The sequence below is a fragment of the Parasteatoda tepidariorum genome, chromosome 6 (genome assembly GCF_982258835.1).
Source record: "Parasteatoda tepidariorum strain Cologne lab strain chromosome 6, Ptep-v5.0, whole genome shotgun sequence".
NCBI classification, from domain to species: Eukaryota; Metazoa; Arthropoda; class Arachnida; order Araneae; family Theridiidae; genus Parasteatoda; species Parasteatoda tepidariorum.
The window spans coordinates 29,667,042-29,693,174 of record NC_141760.1 but is presented as its reverse complement, the minus strand read 5'-3'; the positions used below and the strand labels follow the sequence as shown (position 1 = coordinate 29,693,174).

Below are 26,133 nucleotides of genomic sequence, written 5' to 3'. Positions count from 1 at the left end.
AAGCAGTTTCTAAATTTATAAATCATTGATTTAGTTTAATATACGTACTTTTACGACAGTAACCTAGTAATGATACAAAATTTAAAGTATTTACCATAAAGTATAGGGGAGAGTGGGGTCAATTGTAACAGTTTTTACTTAACTATTTTTAACTAACAAAAAATCCAATATATTATTAATATTAATTGACAGACGAGTAAAGTAGACTATCCTCTACTGGAAAAAATAAATACCTTATTTTAAATGTTATTATATTAGTTATTAACAATTTTTGACAGTCGTGGACTTGTTACAATTGTCCCCCCTAACGGGGTAAATTGTAACAGTTCATAAATTCAACTAAAACATAGTTAATTATACATATTATCATAGTTGTGATATATTTTTTTGTTGATCAAAATAGTAGTGATATTTTAGGAGTGAAAATAATAATGAGCAGAGACCTAAAGGGTTAAACTTTTAACTTCAGGGGTTAAAATTTTTAATTTATGCTTTGAAAGGTGTTGTGCGATTTATGCGTGAATGATAGTTTTGCATTCTAATAGTCCAGGATCACCAATTGAGGAGTGCAGGATTCTAGAAACTTTTTATGTATTGAAGGAATGGAAGAAATATTGTGGTATCAATGTTGGAGTTCGAACCCCTGTTCAGTGGGTCATGAGATTGACCGACTGGCTCTCTCAGCTGTAGCATGTTCTGAGCTGTATGGCAAAAATGCCTTCAAAAAGGTGGGCCTAGTGGTCATGGGCCTAGTTGGCCACACTTAACAGTTTGAATATAATCTTTTTTATGGTTATTCGACTGTTTTTGTTGAATATGATAATATAGCAATTAAATGAATTGCTATTTAACCATTTTCATCAAAAAATTTCTAGCAGTGTATGAAAAAAAATAACGAGCAAATTAATAACCAGATTTAAACTTTTTTGCTTTATTTTTTAGGAATTATGATAATGTTGAGTAACAACGTAAACAAATCTCCTTGAAAGTCCTATTGCATTTCATGAATGAATAAAAAATTTATTCTTACTGTGTAGCTACGAACAATCTTTCTTAGAAACATAAAACTTTCCTCTAAGAAAACAGGTTGCAAATGACAGCATTTTAAATCCCATAATCATTCTGTAACAGTACATTCGAAAAAGAATAATATTGAGTCTTAGTTAATCCAGATTACAAACGAAATACCAATTTTAAACTCCGAAAAGCATCTTAGGAAAGCGTTACTGCCAATAAAATTTACGGCACATTTATGAGGTGCCAAAGAGTTGAAAACATTACAGAGGCAATTTGCTGTTAATAGGCTGGAAGCAAGGCGCGAAAAAAGAAATCCCCTTCGATAAATTTTATAGCCTTTGGCGATTAATTAGTTCTCTTAAAATGTTGTTCAAGAGGTTCTTTCTCAGCGTAATCAGCAAAAGAAGACCCTGACGTGAAATCTTCGAATTTAATTAATTTATTATTTGTTACAAGTTGGTATGAGTTTTGTGTAATTATCTAAAATCCATTTGCTAGTTTAAAGTGGGGTAAATATCGAACAAATATTTAATTCAATGAAAAATACTTTAATTATTGAATAACAATTTTTTTTAATGTTTACGCCGAAGTATGTAAAATAGCATTTAGAATTATTTTTAACATCCCTAATTAGAAATCTTTGGTTTAAAATTAATATGAAATATTGCTATCAGCAAAACAGTGTAATAAATCGTTCTTATCGCAATTTCAGGTATAATTTTGAATTATTTCTACCTTTTGATGTTTCCCTGCAAAAATTCCAGATCAAACAAAAAATCTGATGCACCACAATTTTTACAGTAATAATTACCGTAAAATCTCGGAGTGAATTTAATTGAATATTATTGTAAAAATTATGATATATATTGTACCGTATGATAAAATTGATTTTACGAATGATGCACCCAAAATGCCGGTAATACCGAGATTTTTCGGGAATTTTCTACAGTGCATTTAACTAAAACATAAAAAGAAAAAGAAAAACTTTTCATGATAAAATTGATAAAATGGTACAGATAAATGGTACAGATAAATTGATTAATTGATAAAACATGATAAAATTGATTTTACGAATGATGCACCCAAAATGCCGGTAATACCGAGATTTTTCGGGAATTTTCTACAGTGCATTTAACTAAAACATAAAAAGAAAAAAAAAAACTTTTCGTTTTAGATCTGACAAAAGTAAAATTATTTTCCCGTTTTAGTCAACAAGTAAAAGGTTGTTTTAAAAATTTTCATTTTGTCGACTTAAGAAACATAGTGATTTATAAAAGAATAAAAAAATTTATTTCAATATTTATGATTTGAAACATATTATCGTTTCAAAGAATATTATCCTTTTTGAAAATATTTTTTTCAAATGAATGGTATCTTCTTCTTGAAAAAGACCCGATTTTTGATAACTATATTAAAATATTCTACCATGAATAGCTTATTGTCTCATAAAATTAAAATTTACAAAGAATCCCGTCAGCGATAAATATTTTGAAATATTCTATTTATTTGAAGGGAAAAAAAGGAAGGAGAAGTGACAAAGAGTATTTCCTCTTTCATATCGCTTAACCTCAAATCTTAAATTTTAAAAAATTCTGATCTTGACAGCTGTAAGTGATTTATAAATCAGTTCTTTTATTTTATATCATCAATCATCATCCTTTAAAATTAAAAATTTAAATCCACGTTTCTTTTTTAGCTCTAAAACACGCATTTGATCTTTGCCGTGATAAGTCGATTTATTGAAGTTAAAAAGGAAATGATTGGATGATGAAGGCTTTCTAATATGAAAACGATAGTTTTTCTTCTTTTTTTTACATCCAGTTTTTTGAGTTTGAGCAGTTAATGGAGAATATTAAGTGCTTTTCTTTAGTTTTTACGATAATGGTAGATAAATTGATGAGCTGTTGTTAAAATATTGATGATTATGCTCAATATATTGTAGAATATTTTATAATATTAGATGACTAACCCTATTCCTTTATTATCCTGATCATAAACTGTGCAGTAACGATACGAATTCTTTTGATTTTTCTTGATAAAAATAGCAAAAGATTTTTTTTCTTCGTGATTCGATGATAGTTTATATCATTCTGCTTTATGATACCCATTTGGATTACGAGTAATATTTCATCAAAGGAAAGACATAACGCAATAAATTGCTGATGGATATCGTTAAAATTCCACTAACCTTATCAGTGGTTATTAGAATGTTTATCTGTACCATAAAACCTCACGAAACTTTTAATAAAAGGTTTTCTTTTTGCAATTTTTTTTTCGTAAAATGTTCAGTAAAAATAGACAAGAATTAATAAAATTGACACGTTAAATTAACATGTTAAATTGCTTATCTAAAAATGTTACTCTACTTAAAAATGTATTGTTTATTATCTTAACAAATCGTTTATAACCAATGAATTTCAGATTTTAAATTGGAACTCTATTCATGATTAATACAATTTCTCATGAACCTTAATCATAAATCTCTTAATCATTTAGGCTAATAGTGGAATAGATATATGTTTAATTAAAAACGCAAATACAATTTGTATTTTTTATTGAATATCGACAAAATATTGGATTGCTACCAAATATCGGAACTTTAAAATCAGATGTAATACATATGGTTCACTAACACTAGATCCATATATTTTTAGTTTCATGCAGTATTTCATTTTTTAAAGTGTTAAACTATTACGAACTTTAAGGTGAATCCATTTTTATAATTTTTTTTCTTGCAGCTGAAGATGGAAGATGGACTTCATGGTCATCCTGGTCAACTTGCAGTCCAGATTGCAAGCATCATCGACGACGCACTTGCAGTAATCCTCCTCCTTCTCATGGTGGACGATACTGTGTTGGCAAAGATTTGGCAACAAGCAATTGCACTGGTGGAATGTGTCGAGGTATGTTATATTTTAATAAATCAAAACAATAATCTTTTGTAAAACTTCGATTAATTTGTTATCATGTTATCATCTGCCTCTGAAACATTTTAAAAATCTTTATAATATTTATACTTAAGAAATTATTATTTGTTTCGATTTAAAAATTTTTATGCGTTAGTTATTCAAACAAATACTAGGTTGAAAAATTCATTTAACAATGAATCATAATATCGGTTCTTCTTTCTATAATATGGTTAAATTCGTCACAAGCTTGATTAAAAGTACGAGGGAAAAAGTACTGTCAAAACTACCAGAATATGGTGAAATTTACATTGTTTCTGGCTTTATGGGAGCATCAGAAAGCTCGGTAATTTTTTCCAAAGTGCTTTGGTAATGATTTCTGTTAAATTACAATAAAATGCGTCTTTTCAAAATCTGATAAATTCACTAATTTTCTCATGATACCTTAGAGAATGGCATAAAAGACATTTAATCAGTTAAATTTACTCTTCAGTTTTGTATTTTTTACTAAATGTGTGGTAATACGAACTGTAATTTTGAAAGCCAGAATTTCAGTTAAACTGCTACCATATGAACGGAAGAATTACCCCCAAACAATTTTTAAGCAAATGTTATTACACTGCAGTATACAGTGAGGAAATTTTACCAGAATTTCTTTCCATGTGTGGTAAGGTGAGCTATATAACGTTTCATGGTGAATTTATAGTGTAATCGAGTTTAAAATCAAATAAGTAGTCTTCGAATATGGTTCAGTCTGGTTTAACATGTTCTGGCATTCTTGAAAGAGCAGTTTAAATAAGGTTTAAATTGAAACTTATTAAAAATATTAATATTAGACGATTGTTGAAAAATAAAGCACGATAAATGTATAATAATTGAACTTTCACTAAAATGTATAATCATATAGCTTTGAATTTTAATTATTAAAAAAAGGAAAATACATAATTATTCGGTTATCTGAAATGTATTATTGATCTATAAGTAGAAATAGTTTTGAAATAGTCAGAAATATATACATTTTTTAACACTACATGAATGAGAAATTTAAAAGTTGAATTCAGAGGGTACGTAGTATTTTATATTTTTAATTATATAGAAGAAGAGATTAATTCAGAGAATATAAAATTATTTTAAATGTTTACTTACATAAAGTAATTCATATTTTTTAGGCTGTAGTAAATGCAAGTTATAAAATCAAACATATATTTGACACTTGTTTAATTATCGTTGTAAATATTATGAATCTTTCAAATACCATTTAATTGTTTTTTCAATTCTTATTTATTACTGTTTACAATTTCTTAAGAATTTCATGCATGTTTTCGCAAAAGCATTTTCAATTAGGAGATAAAGTGATCTAGGAAAATTTCACAGCTCAAGATAATTAAACAAATTCCACTTAATTATTCCATCTTAATCTTCCACCTGGCTTAATTATTCCATCTTCTAAAATTATTGTTTCCTGGTTTAAGCTATACTCCACAGAACATTTGAGTAAGTGATGTTCCTCTTTAAAATATAATTTTTCTATTCACGTCTCTGCATAGAGTTTCACATATATTGTGTTTTCAGTCCTTAAACTGCTCTAAATGAACATTTATCGGATTTTCTAGAAATATTTAATATCATGGGATGAGAAATACTTCCTTAACACTTCCGAGGAAAATTCCAAACGTTAAACTCCGAATCTAGCTTCCAAGCAGACGATCCAGTTTGTCGATATCGATTAAAAAAGTTATTATATCGATTTTTTGACTGGAAATATTGTTTGAAATATTGCTTTGTTGAAAAATTTTTGCAATCGGTGCGTACTCAGCATCTTCTTTTATTAAGGAAGGACAGTGTTACTACCTTATCAGCATTCTTTAGTTTGTGCGTCTTTTTTTTTTTCTTCCTGGAGGTAAGAGAGCGAGAAGCATTCTTCAGCGAGATGCTTTAAATTTAATATGAATTTTTTAACGTATTCGAAGTCTGTTCTCTACTTTAATTAAGGATACGGGGTATTGTTAAGATATTTGCATTTAAATAGCTTTCAAGAAAGAAAGGGATCCAGTGATTTGCCTTATTCATATTTGATGCCGCATCTTAATTTATGATTCTTAAAAAAATACTCAGTGCCTGCAATTTGAATTTTTTATTTTGTATCCCCATTTTGATTTCTCATAAAACTGGTATAAAATATTATATGAAAATATATTTTTCCTTTTTAATTTCCAAGATTCAAAAATAAATCCTATTGATTAACGAACACTAAATTTGATATTTTATTTGAATTTACAATTTTTAAATGAGCATTTTCCTTCCAAACTTTTAGTATTTTAGCAACATATCAAATATTTAATCATGTGTTTCTATGTTTAATAACATATCAAATTTTTAACCCATTATTAGAAATTTTACATATTTTTTTATTAAAAAAAAACCCATTAGTTTCTTCCAAAATTACAGGTTGCTGTAAGAAAGTTTTTTTTAAAATTTCTTTTTTATTATATAACGATGTAAACTTGAGATTTTTTTTCTCCAAATAAGCATGTGCTCCTAATTTTTATATGATAACATAAAAATGTCAATAAAGTATAGGGAAAATGTTCAAAAGGCTTCTGAACTTTATTTTCAATTGAAGGATGCTTTAAGAAATAATCATAATTTATCCAGCTATATTTTTAACTTCTTATGTGTCTAAGTTAACTAAAATTAATATTGTTATAGTAAGTATATCAAAAGAACTATGAACTATTATATAATTTGGAAAAGCTTTACTTTTTAATTTATAGATAAATATGTACATAGATAAATACATAAATATATTCTTTATGTATGAAGATATTGTTATGTATATAAGATATATGATATATTTTTATGATATTATATATTTATGTTAAATGTATACGCAAATATAGTCTTCATATATATTTATAATTATATATGTTTTAATATTATAAAATATAAATAAATAATTAAATATATTCTTTACACACAAAATAAGTTAATTTACTTAAACATGGTATTTTTGTGTAATGAAGTTATAAGAAAGTTAATAAAAGCAAGTACTCGTTTATAGATTATTTTCTTTATAATGTTTTATCCTTATGACGATAAACTTTCAGGACGTTTGAGCTGCATCGCTGTCTCTATTATATGCTTTCAAGTAAATGGGGATAGAATAATTCAATTTAGATATGCGCATATTTACCAAATGTCACGTCGCCAAAGTAATGTTTAAACATCTCGCCGTGTTTTCGCAGTTTGCTATTCCCTTTGGGGAATGTCACAACAGTTGACTTGTTCTACTTCTATAACTGTTGACACGCTATAATTGTATCTCTCAAAGTAACTGTCAAGAAATTCCAACATTTTGCACCCCTCCTTTTTCTCTGTTAAAAGATACTTATCTGTTTTTGCCCGATAACTAGTACTTTTCAATAAGGCGTTTCTAATACTAGTTATTTTAATTGTAAGTTTCTTGAACACGTATTCTAACTATCGTATTTATATTTATTTTAAATGTCAAAAACAAACTTATATTATTTTATCCTATAGCTTTTTCAATCATAAACAATTTTGTTTTTTATTTTTTGGTATTTTGTCAAATAGAACAATATATTTTTATTTTATATCATAGGTAATTTTAAAATTTTTTATATTATAATTATTTCTTAATTTTTTTTCTTTTATAAATAAAAGCCAAAAATTTTATCAACTTTAAGAACTAATAAAAACCTTGATATTTTTTAAAATAGCAAACTTCAATTTCATAATAATGTTTTATCTTGACATTGAGAAAACTGATATATAATTTTTAAGTAAGGCATCGTTTTCTTGTTATCGAAAACTTTGACAATTTTTTAAAGACAGTATTGTGTAATGTTTATTAGTGTCATTTTACATTGCTGCTAAAAACTAATAACTTTAAACAGTAAACTTCAATTTTATAATAATGTTTTTCCTTGACATTAAGAAAACTAATATCTATTTTTAAGGCGTCATTTTCTTGTTATTGAAAACTTAAGACATTTTTTTAAGACAGTATTGTGTAATGCTTATTAGCGTTATTTTACTTTTATTGCTGATAAAAACTACGTATTAAAATTTAATATCTGTGAAACTTAAATTACAATAATTGAAAGATTTATCAATACCTAAATATTATATTGTGTTTGTATGTAAAAATTAAGTGATAACACTGGTGAGGTTTTTAATGCTAAAACATTTTTATTTTCATAACAATAGCCATCCTTTGATTTATTTCATAACTCATTTTAACTTTTTTTTTAATTCTAATAAGAAGAAAAAATATTGAAGGACCCTCTGATTAGTCCTACTTTATTAATACCACATTTCATTTAACTTTGCGATAAAATATATACAATTGAATATTAACAACCATAATTTTTATGATAATTTCAAATGTATGCGTATTGCTATTTTTTTCTTCTAATTTTTCATACTGATATACAATAAAAAATATTATAAAATTTAGAATAAAATAGGGCATTTAATTAAACTATTTAACATTTCATTAAATTAAATAAGACATTACGAAAATAATTAGTTTAAAGAATTTTAATCGCAGTTTTAGTTCTATCAAAATTCAAATTATTTCGTTTAAATCATTATTTCATCATTCCTATCACACGAAGATCTTCCATTATTGAATTCATTTTCTTTAATGAACTGAATCAAATTCATGTACATCTTTTCAATGGAACATTATTTTAAATTACTAATTTATTAATTAAAAGACGGAACTTTATACAATCCATGAACACTCCATCCATTAATGAAATTTGTGCAAACGATAAAATAAAGCAAAATCTTCATTTGATAAAATATTTACTCCAAAGCAGACGATAAGTTTAAAATAAGGTCTTTTATGTTTGTATCATTAGAGACGCTTTGAATAAAGCAGATGTTTCAGAAAATACTCTTCAGTTCTTAAATTCTTCTTTGTTTTATTTCAGCCATGAGGGACAGAGATCCTTTTGTGATGTTTGGCAACAGCCGCTCTGAAGAAGGTGAGTGCCTGATTATATTTCTCGAACGGTGATATATTTATTCATATCCTTATCAGTAGTAAGTTTTCGTCGGAAAGATATTCTTTATTTACTTCGATTTATTCGAAATGAGATGGAACTGAGTTATTATTCAATGTTATATTCTGATTTTTATTAATGATTATATTTACGTGCATAGGCATGAGTATTAAGCTACTTAAGATTATGTATAAAAATATTTTTTTATTATTTTATTTAAATCCTGTATTTGGTTACTTTTTATTCCTTTTATTTGGTTACCCTTTTTTTAAGCCTAAGATATTAAACATCCAATCTCTTTTTTTCGTTGATTGTTTCTTTGCCTCTTATATTGTTCTAGCATCTTATATAGAGCAATCATTGTTCTATCATTTTTTATAGAACAATCGTAAATCATATAATGGTGTAATTGTATAACACTCATATAATCATATCATAGAATCATAATAATTTATACTTCTACATTTAAATGGCTTCTTCTTCTAATACAATATTCTAACACAATTAATTCTGTTGCTTCAGTCTCGAAAATTTGATCCATATTCTTTTTTCGAAATACATTTAAATGCATTATTTAATCAGTACTTTGATGTATTATAAAATTCCGCTTAATCTGGATTCGAAAAAGACGCATTAAACAACCGAAAAAGAATTACAAAGAATATCTAGGTTAATCAGTTTACTGCAGAATATCTCTGCAGAATCGTTTTCAATTTTTCATTAACTGAAGTGGATTCCGGCGTCCTAGAGTCTTGCTTGCCAATTGACTCTTTTCTGCGCCATCGACAGCAATGACAATTGGATGATATATATAAAAAAATGTTCGGACAAAAAATAACTTGAAAAAAGATGTTTGTTTCGCTGACGCAAACATGGTCACCGAGGGATCTTATCCGAAGATAAGAGCGACGTTAATTCTATTATCGGCACAATTTCTGTCTTCTAAAGAAAAGAAAAAGAAGAACATTAGGAATCGCACTTGTGGAAAATGCTGAAAGAATCGATCGGGTATTGGCGCTGACTCTTCGATACTTCCTTCATCAACACATTATTTGTATCATTTTTTTTTCTGTTAAAAATATGCTGTTTTGTAAGATGTTAATCTAAATAGCAAGGAAAAAAAAAGAAATATGTATCTATTAATTATTTGTGTTTCTTGGTGATACGCAATTTCTAATTAAAAGATCCAACACTATTTGTCTTTATTTCCTTGATCTTACATGCTTACAGCATTGAAAAAATTAGCTATATTTTTACGTGTAAAAATAATTGATAGAAATGTTAATAGCTTTGTATCCTAAATGCATTTTCATTTTTTTATTATCCTATTTTGATTTAATGCTCGGTGAAGTCATTTTATTGACGGTTTCCATTTTTCAGCTTCACAAAATAGTTGAAAATTAGAGACATAAAAATTAATTTAAAGGATGATATTTTTGTTTAAATATTTTGATCTTGAAATTTCTGTCATAGATAAATTGGTAATACAGTTCTTAGATAAATACTGTTCATTATAAATGCATTAAGAATAATTTCAAAAATAAATTTTAAAACACTTTTTACGAGCATTGTCAATAGAGGCATTATTTAAAATAATAGTAATAATAATTTATAAACAAAAATATGGCTTTTAGAAACAGGGAAGTTAAGTGCAAATCTGTACTTACGTAAAATATATCAATCACCTTAAAATATGAAATTGTAAAACTACTCTTACTAATTGTATTCTGATGTTTTGTTAATTGTAATACTTATGTTTGTTAATTGTAATACTTGTAATACAAATTTTTTTTTTCTAAAACTATCACAGGTATACAAAAATGAATTCGTTAACATCAATTTAACATGAAATACATACATAAAAAAAACTATTTTCATAAATTTTCGTGGTAAAATTCTTAGTCTTAATCGCTATTTTTTGTTGTTTTAAGGTATGTAAAAATACTTTATTAGTATCTATTCCTATTTAAGAGATGAGTTCTATCAGAGTTGTTAAGTGAATTTTATTGAACGCTTTACTACAGTTGTCTTAGGATTAATAATTTCGATTTTATTTTCTTACAGTAGTACCTTCCTCAAATAATGGAGCTGCCATCTCCCTGTACGTTGGTGTTTTTGTCGCTGTCGCTGTTTTCATTATTGTACTCATAGCCTTAGTGTGGATGGTTAAAAGAATGAAATCTAGAGATCCTACTATGTATAGGGTGCCTACTGCAGCTGGTATGTTTTTCTTACATCTTTCTCTCAGAGTAATAGAAAATTTAATATCTCTATATTTACAATATTTGATAGCTCTCTTCTTAGTTGAAATTCAAATAACAAAGTTTGAGTTTTTTTCTGCTAAAATCCTTTAACACTGCTCTTTACCTTTCGAACTTGATTTTTGGGAGACATTCTATACTTTGAAACATTCCAACAATTTAGTTCATGATTTTTATAGCATAACCCCCCCCCCGCAATCCTTTTGCTTGGAAATCGGTTCTAATTTAATTTTTAGCCTCAAATCTGTTTTTTCCCCTTTTTATTATTTTGCTGTTTCTCCCACCCTACAGGTTAAACAGCTTTGCACGTGTTTGTGTCTTTACTTTCTCTACCATTATTTAGTGTTGGGAGACTGAGGAAGGTTCTTGTTTATAGAAATGAAACTATAGCATGTCCCTTTATTTAATTCCATTTGTGCTTTATTCACATTATTATTTTTTTTTTTGCTTTAGTTTACATAGCACAAAGTATACTCTATCCTTTGTTGGGTATTTAATAATGTATAACAATTGCTAGCGTAAATAAAGAAATAATCATATTTAACAATTTTCCAGACATTCATCAAAACGGTGTTCTATAAAGACCGCCCAAACAGAATGCACATGAAAAGTATGTACGTGTGTTTAGGGTTGCAAATTAATAACTAAGCTATCGAAAAAAAAAGCTATCGAAATGAGACAAGGAACAGTGAAACAAAGCAGTTTAACCGTTCTTCAAAACCGGTTTGATTGAAATTGTTTGACTGAAGTAACCTTTTGGCCTGTTTGATTGAACCTCTCCTTTTTCTCTTGCAATCAAACAGGTTTTCGACAGGCCGGGAATCGAACTACCATGCCTTCCCCAGCTAGGAATTTCAGAATTCAGTTGTATCCTCGCTTACTATGTGCATACTTTCTTCGACTTCATTTTCGATAAGGATTCGAAAAAGTATATTTTAAGGGCGGTCTTTAGGGATCACTCTTTATTTTTGTTATTTTGTGTATTTTTTTCCCCTTAAGACATGGTACCTATTTTTTATTATGCTGTTTTATATTTATTAATAAAGTTTTTTTATAGATGTAGTTGTGGTTCAGCCTGATTTGACACAGAACGCAATGCACATTCGAAAAGAGGATTACAGTGAGAAAAGCGTCCTAGCTGGTCTGGGATCCAACGCTGTCGTTCCTCTCTTGCCACCTCCTCCAAAGTACATCAATAACAACTGCCACAAGGACGAGACACATATGCCCCTAATTACCGTTCCATTCAAAAATGGAATATTGGACTCAACAGACAAGATTCCAAGGCCGGAATCTCCTGCTTCTGAAGTAAACTCTTCCGGTGAGAATAATATTTAAATTTGACTAAGATTTTTTTTGAAAATAAAGAAAATCAAGAAAGAAAAAAAGTACACATTTGCAACTTTGGTTTTAAAATTAATTAGTTTGATTCGTTTTGGTTGGTACAGTTTTGCACGCATCATTAGATATCTTTTCCAAAACGAAAACGATCTTTCTCATACACTTGTTAAGCAAAAAATTTTATGCGAAATTCAAATTGCTATGTGAATAGTTTTTTTTTTATTTTTTCGTTTCTTTTTGGTTAGATTTTATTAAATAAATTTATAATGGCAATTTAGATTTGCTATGCTTATTTGACGACTTTTTTCCAAAATTAATTTTTATTTTCCATTCAGAATGTTTTGTAATATATTCTGGCAACTTTTTATATATATATATAGCTCAAATATTTCATTCTATACTACTTATGCACTGAGAATTTATAAGTATATTCATTTCAGAAAAGGTCTCGTTGAAATAGTTTAAACTATTATACATTCATGGGCATCAGAGGTGTCCAGTTTTTGATGAGGATGAAATTTAAATTCACAGTCACATTTGTTCTCTATATTTCACACATAAAAAAAATATTACTTAAATTTGCTAAATATCGATATTTGCAAAAGATTATTCGTTTTCTTGATTTTATCTTTCATTATAATTAAATTGATGATGATTTTTGAAAATTTTCTTTTCTTATCTGAAGTTCTGAGGAAGACTTAAAAAAATTTCTAAATATTGAGGGTTGCATATATCCCCTCCCCTGCCACCGATGCCCATGATTGTATTATTAATTTCTGTGTACTAGTGGTTATATATTTCCAGGGGTCTGTCCAGACATTTTGTGAAAGGTCCGTTTTTCGTGAAATTGTGAAAAAATTACTCACATTCTTTCAACCAGGGTCCGCTTTTATGAATTTGTGCAAATAGGGTCCGTTATTGCAAAAAAAAAATTTTTTTCAAGGAGTTCTTAAATTGTATAGACATACAAGATTATGCTCAACACTGTAAAATTGTAATTAAAAAAATTTAATTTTAAAAAATAAACAACAATCGCTCCTTCTGAATTAGAGATGCAGCATATAAATATTTGGTATTTAACCTATACTGCTGAACGCAGAATATTAATTTCGGACGAATAATGGAAGAATCATCTGCCGAAGACAAAACTTAATTCGTTTACATCCATCTTTCTTGTTTTCTGCCCTGGAAAGGGTTTATTCGATTTAAATAATAATGAAGATAAAAAAATTTGTGAAGGGTCCGATTAAAAGAAAAATCATTTTGTGAAGGGTCCGTTTTTAAGATAAAATATTTTGTGAAGGGTCCGTTTTTAAGTTAAAATATTTTGTGAAGGGTCCGTTTTCATGAAAAGATATTTTGTGAAGGGTCCGTTAACGGACTCAAATTTCTTCTAAACAGACCCCTGATTTCACAATAGTAATACATTAATGTTGTTAAATATATACCAAGTATAGTTTATATATTTAACAATATAAAATATATATTAACAATATACATTTAACAATATTAAATTCCATGTTTTTTCACATGAAAAATGTATATTATTTTTAATGAATCATTAAAGTAGAATATATACATTTTCTTGAAACATTATAATAATATCGATATATTTTTAAAAATTAAATTAATATATATTTATTTCATAAAACATTAGTGTAATATATATATATATATATATATATATATATATATATATATATATATATATATATATATATATATATATATATATATATATATATATATATATATATATATATATTCATGATTCTTGTGGAATATGTGTACATTCCATGAAACATGTATTTTGTTTGGGAATTTTCTGGAAAATATATCTGCTTCATTAAAATATTTGTGATGCATTGTTCTTTCCTTTATGAATCATTAGGGTTACATATCTGTATATTTTCAGTCTCAAGTGGACGAGGTTCTGCTTATGGTGCATCATGTAACAATTCAGCTGCCTCTATGAATTTGCCTCCAAATGTTGATGTGGATCTAGCAGTATGGGCTTCATTGACAAAAGCCGGCGGTAGAATTACATTGCCTGATACTGGTTAGTGCTGCCATCTATAAAATATTTCTTCAACCATGATTTCCATTTTATTTTAATGTTTCTTATCATTACTATAGAGTTTAATTATAACAATCCATGTTTACAGGAATATCATTAACGATACCGAGAGGTGCTGTGCGAAAAAGTGCAAGTGTTTATCTCGCTGTTTTACGAGATGATAAGGACAGGCCAAATCTCTCAGGTATGGAATTGTTATAGTAATGATGATATTCAATAAAAATTAATCGACTTGTTAAAAATTAATATTTAAAAAATTTAATTTTAAATTATTTGTTCTGAAATTGAACATTCATTATGCTATTGTAAATTTTTTGCTGTTCATTTTTTTGTAAATTCAACTATTTATTTTATATTTAAAAATGCTATATTTATCTGAATTATTTTATATGAATTAAAATAATAATAATTGTTGAAAGTAATTACTTTTTTAACAATTTTTTTCAATATTTAACTTAATGCTATATCAAATTGGCTCTGTTATTTTTATTTCTGTTATATTTCTCTTTAAGTGACAAAGTATTTTTACCCAAGAAGTTCCAACAAATACTAATTAAAATTTTGGTTAATAAATTGTGTCTTGTTTAAATACTATTAATTTAATAGATAAAAATTAGTAACGTATCTGTGATCACTAATTAAAACATTAATTTAATTTCTCAAGCTCGTAGAAAAATTTGCTTGTGATAAGACTCTTAAGTATTCTGCGTTAATTAGATAGTTAATTTATTTATTCATAATTTCACTTCATTATTTTATCAGTAAATAAATTGAAAATTTATTTAAGAATTTTCTCTAATACCTCTTATGTCTGTTTAAGAAAAAGTTTAAAATAAAAAGAATTCTTTTTATTTTTTATTTCTCTCAATTATAAGTTTAACTTGTTCTGAAAATTCTGACTAATGTTAGCTTCTTAATAATGCTAAAAACTATCCATGAATCTTCATCGAATTAAGAATTATATACAGTTCTATATATTTATATGAATACATAACATGGAACTCTCCATCTTAATTCCTATCTAGCATCCGAATTTCTTTAATTTTTATTGTTCTTGCAGTTAAAGTTTTTCTTAAAATGAACTTTGTTTGTAATTTTTTTTTCTTCCGCTTTTATGAAGCTTAATTTTCAAATGTACTTCTCTTTATTTAACTAATTTTCCTGTTTTTTTCCAGACAAAGAAACAATTCTAAGTCCTATAGTTCAATTCGGACCTCCCGATGTTCACTTTACAAAACCTGTAATCTTGAGTCTTCCTCATTGCGCCCATATAGAAACGCCAGATAAATGGTCCATTCATATTTATAACAGCGAAACTCCAACAGCCGAAGAAGAATCGCCTGCTTGGAAGGTAATTCAAAGTCCATAATGTATTTTATCTTTTACGAAAAAAACCTGATAACTAGGAATTTTGCTTATATCATATTGCTTGGATTAAAAAAAAGAGAATCTCTCTCTCGTTGTGAATATATATATATATATATATATATATATATATATATATATATATTCATTAATTGCTTTGTTATACATTCAAATTTTCAAAAAAGTTTTAAATTTTTAAACTTTTATATTGCTTTCACTTGTTTTAATTTACTAATAAATACAAGAACTAACATTGTGCTGAATAATATAGCAGTTCTTCTTAAATACTCAATTATTGAATAAAATTTCAAAAAAAAATTTCCACTCAGTTGTGATTTTTCCGAGTTGTTAATTTTATAATAAATAAAGTGTTTCTTTTTATTTAAATAAACATTTTATTGCCCTGTGACTGACGAATCGTTCATTTTCAGAACCTGGTAACTGTTGGTCAGGAGACTATCAATACCCCACTTTTCTGCCAAGTGGATCCTCACCATATTCACCTGATGACTGAACAGTTAGGAAGGTTCAGTGTAGTGGGCGAGTCTTCATATGGGCAGAAAGCAGTCAAGTCTATTGCCCTTGCTGCTTTTGCACCGGCATTCCATTCTTCCACTGACTACACCATAAGGGTATATTGTATAGAAGACACCAAAGCAGCCATTCAGGTAACTATCGAATACTAGTAGAAGTACTCTTTTTTTATTATAAAAATTTCCCTATTATCATACTTTTATAGGTATCTAAACCTAAAATAAACTTAATTTAAAAACATAAACTAGTTCCTAAATTTTTTTGAACTCTCATACGTTATGCTTCAGTGAGATAATGTTGACTCGTACTTTTTTGCTCTGAGTACGAAGCTTTTTTTAAGCAAAATTTTATGCTTAGTTGTATATTTCATCAAAAATTTACCTACAGATTTATATTCCAATTCTATTTTAACTTCAACCACAAATCACCTTTTTAGAACGAAAAACGCTTTCATTGCGTTTTAAACTGTAAGGTTATAAGAAAATCAAGAAACAATGAATAAAATACAATTTGAATTACATTAGTATTTCTCATAAGGATCTTCTTCCCTATATGTGTACTAAATTTGCGGTTACTCTTTCTTGTAGGGAATGATGCAAGTGGAAGAAAAATTGCGTGGATCTCTTCTAGATGCTCCGAAATCCATGTTGCTTCAAGATGGCGGTTCTAATTTGTGCCTTTGTCTGGAAGACATTTCTACTGGCTGGAAATGCAAACCATTAGCAAATTATCAGGTAAATATATTTCGAAATTTCAAGCATATTTCCGGATATTTGTTTCACCAGTCGAAATCATGTCAATTTCAATTCCTTGTATTCTCATATTTTTTCGGTTATATTACAGGAAATCCCTTTCCATCATTTGTGGAATGGACGACAAAATCACCTTCATTGTTCATTTAAATTAGAGAATGTTGATCGTTCTATACAGTCAGTGAGCTGTCACATCTTGGTGTATCAACGTGGGGCTCAGTCAAATAGACAAGTTCTCAAAGTCAGCACAGACTATAAAGAAGTAAGTTGTGAATTAGGTTCAATTGTAATTAATTGCATATGCATTAGGTTCAAATGTAATTAATTGCGTTTTGCATGTCATTAAAAAAACGTCTCTTTCTAAATTCCTCTTTTGTACTTTCTGGAAGCGTAGTGTACCAAATAATGCTTGAAAAGGGTTGCATGAAATATGAACATTTAGAAAGGATATGAGCCGCTAATTTAAACCATACTTTGGAGAAAACCTTATTAAAACTTAATTCACACTATCAAAATTTTTCCAGATGTATTCCTTTGATTTCCATTTTATTCCTTCGCTATTATAGCCAATAGGGAAGCATTGGAATTATTCCCAACAAGAAATACAACAAATAAATTCTTTAGCTGGTGATTTTTATGAGCCGAAAAACAATTGTATACGAGTTGTTCTATGGTAATTACACTTAACCATAAAAAAAATAATTTAAATTTTGGAAAGATGCCTTCTGTTCTACGTTCTTTTGTTTTTTAAATTAAGTTATCTGTGCTGTACCATTTAAATACTGAAGGAGGGAAAATTCTCCTCGACACAATATTTAAAAAGTATCTTATTTTTTATTTTTTGAAATAAAATTTTAAAGATTTGAATTCCATCTGAGACTTAAAATAGTTGAAATAATAATAAAAAAATTATTTGTTTATTTACAGAAGTTGCCCACGCCTCCCCAAAGTACGACGGTATCGTCTTTGTCATCATCCATAATTACAGAAAGTAGTACCGGACCGCTTCTTGCTGTGGATCCAACAGAAAATGTATTCAGGTATGTCAGTGACTTTAATAAATAATTTTTAGTCAAGTAGTATATATTAGGTCACATAGTAGTTATATAATTTTAATAGTGCGAATATGAACGGTGCATAAATATCTAGATTTTCGTGCATCGAAATATAGGATTTAATGAGGCTTTAATCATCAATCGTAATTCTTGGAATTGCTCATAAAGTAACATTTAATTCTTCACTCCTCGTGTTAACAAAAAAAATTAAATTTGTTTCTTGTAATCTTGTAAACACACTTTTAATCTTTCTGATTTGGTACATTAGAGAGATCTGATAAATTCTCTGGTGGCAAGTGATAGTTGTCGCAGGGATACTTTTTAGTAGAGAGATTTGGCAATACCGTTTTGCGGCTTTTCTAGTTTAAATACATATGTTCTGAAGTAACTAGCCAGGCTCAGTTTTAAAGAATTTGGAACAAGGGTCAAATAAATTGGCTGAAGTGTAAAATATCTCTCTCTAATCAATACAGTGACCTCAAATATGCGAATTAATTAGGGTGATCTGCGATGGCTCAGGGGACAGAGTGCTCGCCCTCCAATGCGGTGAACCGGGTTCAAATCCCAGTCAATACGAATTCCGCATCCGGCTTGCACCGACCACAGTGCTGACTTGAAATATCCTCAGTGGTTGACGGATCATGGGTTAGAGTCCCTTTGCCGTAAGGCTAACCGTGGGTGGTTCTCGTGGTTTTCCTCTCCATGTAACGCAAATGCGGGTTAGCTCCATCAAAAAGTAATCCACGAAGGCAAATTTCTTCCAATACTCGATCCAGGAGTTCCTTTGTTTACTGGATTGGGTTCAAAATTACAAGACTACGGAGTTGAACATTAGTAGTCGTAAACCCATGAAATTTGATCGGCTGTTCAAGGACGGTTATAAAAAAAAAATAATAATAAGTAGCGTAGACGATATTTTAAGTTACGAAATTAGACATAAAAACGTGGTATCTCTGAATAATCATACATTTTCTTCAATAGATTCAAATTTCTGATTCCCAAAATATAGGGGTAGCTGCAATCTGGGAAATATGGTCCTAATAGTTTGGCCGGTAGAGCGGTCCAAAATTTAGACCCTCTACCTTAATATTAATATTACTTTTTGAGTATTTTACCAGATCTTGACAATTTCTTAAGCAAGTTGAAAATTTTGTGTACACAATTATATACTTCGTTTATCCAAAGGCAATCCCACGCTAAAAAGTAATTTTCTGAAATATTTATTATTTTTTATTATTTCATTAATTAATAGTCGAAAAAAGGTTGAATCGTAAGTTGAAAAATTTTTTACATAATTTTAAAGAAAATTTTTTATATCAATTTTACATGGCAGAATACAAAATTTTAATTGGTCGAATAGTTTGGGAGTTTCAAATTTGATTTCTCAGGAATTCATTCGACCGATTTCGATCAAATTTGTATCTTATTATGTAAAATTACATTCTTTAAAATGATGTAAAAAATTTCTACCATACTATTACATTGTTTCCTCAGTTCTTAAATGGAATGGTAGAAAGTAATAAATATTTATAAAAGTTATTCTTTGCATGGAATTACCTCTGGAAGAACGAATTTTCTAAATGTATGTAAAATATTTTCAATTCGCTCAAAAATTTCTCGAGATATAACGAAATATACAGGAAATAAAATAACATTCAGAGGTCCAAATTTTGGACAGTTCTCCTGACCACACTATTGATACTTATTTCGTAACTTGAAGTATTGTTTGCAGTAATTAAGTAGCATATTTGAGGTCAATTTTTTTAAGCCATTAAGATAAAGTCCTAGAACGTGAAGATCCGATCATTAGATCAAAAGTTATTTAGAGAGGTGCATTTTCTATGCTCACTGTACATAGTTTAATTAGTGACATAAATGAATCAAGCTATAATTATTATTATGTATTTAAAAAGTGCGTGTTCATAACAAAATTAAAATTACGCTTGATAACAATTTAACTAAAAATGATCTTCTTTTATCAGATAATTGCAATTTATTTTATTTATTTCATTGTATTTCACTTATTTATTTATTAAATTTTTATAACTTTTTTTCATATAATTTGATTTATATGAATTTTATTTTTCATGTAGATTAACTCCAGATGTAAGAAAACAGCTCTGTATTTGCTTAGATCCCCCAAACAGTAGGGGAAACGACTGGAGGAGATTAGCTCAAGAGTTAGGTGTGAATAGGTAATGATCTACTATTTTACTAGTTAAATGACTTTCAGGGATAGGACTGCCTGGTTGGTAGGACGTCGGGCTCCTGTTCGTGAGGACGTGAGTTTGAATCCCGCCGGTAACTGGTGTACGTTAAATCTGTCGGCGTCACAAAGTTCTCATAACAAATCAATACCGCTGGGGGTACTGATTGATCGTCCTCTGGTTAAGTTAAAATTACGATCTGTGGATGAATAAATGGAGTATGATTGGGTCCTCCCTGTAAAACGGGCTGTGTATGACTGAAGTCGTATTCTTCGTCATAAATGGCGCTACTGAAAATTAAAATGAAATTGAACTAATAAATTCGCCTGATTTCGAACAGGTTTGCCGGTATTGGCAAGTGGCATAAGTGACAACAACAACAAATGACTTTTAACTCGACATTTATATGATAAATTGAAGTATTACATTTGGTTTCTATTTCGAGTTTATTTAAAAGAACTTTAAAAAGAACTTTTCTTTCTTTTCAAAAACAGAAACTTTCTTGAAAATGTGATAAACTTTACATGAAGTTTGGATTTTTGATTCTGTGAAATTTCAGCTAGAGATCTTAGCCTGCTGCCGATGAAAATTACAATTGTTTCCTAAATTGCGCAAGTAAAATTTAGCATTATTTCATCCACCAATCGAAATTTTCACATTGACCATCAAACAGGCATAATTACTAAAAAAGAAAATGATAAAATTAAAACAATGAATAAAATGATGAAATTATTTTTTAAAATTTTGTTTTTCAAGTAAACTAAAATGATAAAAGAATTTTATAATTAGACTCAAACTGATAGACTTATTGCATAACTTTCGTAGTAATGTGCCCTTCTTATATTGAAACTTCTATTGAAAGTAATACACCCTACGTTTTTTGATTCATGCATAATTTTTTTTTAGATTGCTCTATGCTTAAGACTACTTTGAAAAACGAAGTTTCTAAATAGTCTGAAAATAGGGCAATCTAAAAAATGTTAGACTTCATTGACAAAAGTAGATTTTAAAGTAGTTTAAGCAAGCAGTAAAAGTACTAGACCTTGTAGAAGTCGAAAAATTTAATTCTGTTTAATTATTTGAATTTTTACAAAGGAAATTGTTTTTCTATACAACGAAAGATCAATTGAAAGTTGCTAAAATCGAGTATATCTTGCATACTGTATGCTTTTTAACATATTTTGCCTGCTTTTTTTTAAAGTTGTTTATTTTTTATTTATTTATTCCAGATACATAAATTATTTTGCCACTAAACGTAGCCCAACTGACCATATTCTGGATCTCTGGGAAGCAAGAGTGCAAGAAGTGAGCAGCCTGGGCAATCTCCTCAACATCCTGAGGGTGATGGGACGTTGCGATGCTGTCGAAGTTGTTGAGAAAGAAGTCGGCTCTTGGATTTGAGCATCATCCTAGCAACTATTAGACTCTTTTATATTAGGCACGAATATCATATGAAGAAAAAAATCATAACTCTCAGTAAATTATGATGTATAGACAAAAAATTTCTTACATAATTAGGATAGAAAAAGTATTGAAATGTTAAATACGTCTACACATGCGGGTCGTATGGGCTGATAATCAATAGAAATTGATGGCTGATAGCAGCCATATGACCGCCGTGAGAAAATTAATTTGATTTATTTGGATAATACAAGTACCTTATTATATTTTGTTTCAATCATATTTTTTATTCTATTAATGATGCATGTAAAAACAATTAAATGAATATTTTTTTTAAAAAATTTATTTATACATTTCTGAAATATTCTTTGAAAATATTGAATTTATTATCAGTTATTACTGTGGGTTTACATTCGAATGTATTGAAACATTAAAATTGCTTTTTCATTACTTGAACACAATTACAGCAAAAATGTTCGCATATACTTTATTTTAAAATATAAATTAGCTTCTAAATATTTTTTTTTTTAAATTTCTTGTAGGGAATATTTTTAATGCTTACCAATAACAGTTAAAAGGAATGAAAAAAGTTGTTATATACTTTTGAGTTACAAACATCAATTAAAGAAATTGAGGAAATTTAATTTGTTAAAGTTGAAAAACATTTCTTTTTCTCAAACACTTTTTCTATCCCAATTTGCTGCAAAATGTATGCAATAGAGGCTTGCAAATCAGTGATTTAAACTTCTTTTTGCACAAGTCATAAATGTGCAATTATGTGATCTTCCAGTTGTGCCTGCTGTACATAGAATTCAACTGTATCATATGTACATAACATTAAAAAATCTGCATAAAACACTATTTATAACACTGTTGATCAAGTGAAAGTTTCATAATTATTGTGCTTCATAAGTACGATCTGATCCTTTGTTCACCAACATTGCATTTAAATTGTCTACATGTTTTTGTACAATTATGTGTAACATTGTATATGTGTTCCGTTGTGTCTCTATGTTTTAAAAGAAATATTAATACACTTTGTTGATGCATTTAAGTTAATGTGCACTGCAATTTTTTTTATGTAATACGCAATTTTCTCACTGATAAAACTCTTGCACTGATATGAATTACATGTTTAGTGTATGCAATTTTTTTTCTCCATATTGCTAAGAATTGAATTCACGTTGTTAGATTTTCTTACAATACAGTGCGCACGAATTAAAGCAATTGTTAATTTAACTCACCTTTTAACATGTTTATGAAGAAAATAAAGCTTGGCATTGACGTTATGAAAAATTAAATATAAAAATATATCTGGAGTTTTTGGGGGAAAAGGTTGTAAGTAAAATTAAATCAGAAAAGAAAATTATTGAAATTGCACTTGCATATGTAGTGAAATCAAATAAAACATAAGTGTATTGAAACTGAAATTAGAATATTAAACAATATGGATGATGGATGAAACAAAGTTATTTTTTATAAACTAAAATTTAGTATTATACTTTTTTCCAAAACATTCTCTAATTGTAACATACTGATTAGTTTAAACTATTAATTATAAAACAGGTTATATTTTGAAAGTTAAAATAGTTGAATATGATATTGCTAACATATTTTCACGAAATCTCTAAAAAATATCAGTATTTTAAATATAATTGAAAAAATATTTACATTATAATGTTATCAATCTTAATAAATATTTGAAAATGTATTTGAAAAATAATAAATTCGTAACAGTAATTATTTAATATACTCTTAAACAGTTCTATAATAGGATTATTACCAGTGTTCAATTAAACATGTGTAGCCCAAATTTGTAAAAAATGATTTAAAGTTTTGTTACTATATTTTTAAAGTTACGCTTTTTTTGCAAGACAAGGTGCAGTGATCAGTTAGAAATTTAACTCAAAGTATTTGCTGCAAAAATTTCAGAATTATTTTCAAGTATTAAAATTTCAATAGGAAATAAAAAACTGTTTAAAGCTCTAAATAAATACATCATTTTATTTTAAGAGCTTTATACAATAAGTTAATTGTTTAATACATGTTCTTTTTTCCTTATAAACTTATTTATATTTACTCCTTATTATTAAAAGGCATTTAGTTTTCTTATTATACAAGTAGTGAAAGAATAAGAAAATTATACCTTTGAGTATTTTTCAATTTTTTGATAATATTGTTGCAGCATTAATAAAAAAGCCTGTTTAAAATTGATATTTATTATTTTATTTTAGAAGATTTATAAAGTAATCAAATTTTGAGCTATTTTTTTAAACGTCACTATGTTTGCCTTTTGGTATTGAACGCATTTTTTTTATCATACAAATAAAAAAAGAATAATAAAATAATTACTCAGTAAGATTTTTAGATTTAAGAAGAGGATGTATTGTTTTTATTCTGAAAATTTTTATAATTTTTTGCAATATTGCTGCAGTATTTATAAAATAATTCAACCAAAATTTGATCGAAATTGTTTTATTTAAGATCTAATATTAAGATTTTTTTTTTCTTTTTAAAACTCTCAATATTTGGATTTTGTATTAAAATACATTTATTATTTTTTATTAAGCAAATAGTCAAATCATGAAAAAATAAATTATCTCTTTGTCATGCATAGTTTTTAGAGGTTTTAACAATACTGCTGCGACATTAGTAAAAAAAAAAATCATGTTAAAAATTGATTTGCGTATATAAAAGTTGCTTGCAGCATGCATTTAGTTGGACAATCAATTTAGTGTGTTGTAAATAGTTTAGAAATTTCTTAAGCCCACAGAAAGAGAAAGTATGTCTTCCAAATTTTGTTGCAGTATTCAAATTTGTTTTGTTTTAAAATTGAAGAAAAAAAATAAACGCAGATAATCATACTTTTAATCTTAAATCTTTCTATTACATAAAATTAAATGGGGAAAAGTAAATATTTATAATTTCAGTTATTCTAATGCTTTTTTGCTAAATTTTTGTATTATTCTGTCAAACATAACAGTATCCCCACCCAAAAGATTTCCCATTGTTTAAATTAAATTTAATTTATAAAATTAATTTCATTACAATAAAAAAAAATTTCTAAGAAGCAGTACACATTTTTTTTCCTGATTATTTATTTGTAAATCTTACAATCTTGATTCCATTTGATTCAAAAATTTTATTTTGTTTCATATTTTCTTATCCTATACGCTATTAAATTATTCGAAATTTTTTTTTATTAAAAATATATTTAATTTTTTTAAACAACAATTTTTATTCAGCAACATTTGAGAATTGTGGTTGCACTACAAAACATTATATTTGCAACGTTTCCTGAGTCCTTGCATTGAATTTATGTAAGTTTTATGCTTGTAACATTGTTGTAAAGAACAGTTAGTGAAGCATTGTTGCTGCACGTTTGTATGCATTTAAGATAATGTTAAATCCTGGTGATGTTGTTTTATATATAAATGTATTTATTTCCTCACTGCGTCTAGTGGTCGACTATTACTGTTTTCTACTGTATATAGAATAAATAAAATTATACATTGTTTAATAAAGAATCATATTTTGTCAATTCTTGTTGTGTTTTTTTTCATTATATTATTAGACATACATTAAAAATTATAAAATAGTTAAAATTACAAAAAATGATTAGAAATTTAAAATTAAATCTAGTTTAAGTTTATTTTACTTCTAAATTTAACATAATGTACCTTATTGGTCTAATTCATAATATTCTCTAATATACTACCTTATTCTCAAATTCAATGTTCTTCACTTAAGAGAGGCTCTTTCTTTATTCATAAAATAGCGGAAGACACTACTTTATAAGATTTGCTGTTGTTCTTTTTTTTAGAGAATGTTTAAGATTTTTAAATTTTTTATGCTGTTTATTTTTGGTAAACTTTTGCCAAACGAGACCCTCGCAAAAGTTTATGAAGAAATGATTAATAAGAAACAATCTGTATTAGTTGAATTAACTATAATAATATGTAACACTATTCACCATTATAACATACAAACTCCCCAAGGAAAAAATGTCAGTCTGCTGAATGCATATGGGTTTTTAGATGAAAGCTTAGTAAAGAGATATATCATGACCATATCTTTATATTCATCTTAATTCTTAGCATGATTATTTATTAAACAAATAAAGAATAAACAAATTCATTAACATCAGATATTTATTCAAACTAATATTCAGAAACTCTTTATAT

General features: G+C 27.5%; 1 protein-coding gene and 1 long non-coding RNA gene across 5 annotated transcripts in view; one reads left to right on the top strand and one right to left on the bottom strand.

Moving 5' to 3' along the window:
* The window catches only part of LOC107445619 (netrin receptor UNC5C), a 169,067-nt gene extending 144,522 nt beyond the window's left edge, over positions 1-24,545 (top strand). For 2 of the 4 annotated variants that reach the window (XM_071178867.2, XM_071178869.2), the window contains exons 6-18: positions 3,756-3,920; positions 8,885-8,938; positions 11,024-11,176; positions 12,275-12,538; positions 14,474-14,617; positions 14,724-14,819; positions 15,811-15,986; positions 16,432-16,668; positions 17,122-17,268; positions 17,378-17,548; positions 18,214-18,326; positions 20,435-20,536; positions 21,778-24,545. In XM_071178867.2, coding sequence (XP_071034968.2) covers positions 3,756-3,920; positions 8,885-8,938; positions 11,024-11,176; positions 12,275-12,538; positions 14,474-14,617; positions 14,724-14,819; positions 15,811-15,986; positions 16,432-16,668; positions 17,122-17,268; positions 17,378-17,548; positions 18,214-18,326; positions 20,435-20,536; positions 21,778-21,949 — 1,994 coding nt within the window. In that variant the 3' untranslated portion in view covers positions 21,950-24,545. Of the gene's footprint in view, positions 1-3,755; positions 3,921-8,884; positions 8,939-11,020; positions 11,177-12,274; positions 12,539-14,473; positions 14,618-14,723; positions 14,820-15,810; positions 15,987-16,431; positions 16,669-17,121; positions 17,269-17,377; positions 17,549-18,213; positions 18,327-20,434; positions 20,537-21,777 lie in introns of all 4 variants that reach the window. The other 2 variants (XM_071178866.2, XM_071178868.2) reach the window with 1 other exon arrangement.
* LOC147807748 (uncharacterized) overlaps positions 1-26,133 on the bottom strand; it is a 371,001-nt gene that overhangs the window by 300,861 nt on the left and 44,007 nt on the right. The gene's annotated exons all lie outside the window — the stretch shown is intronic.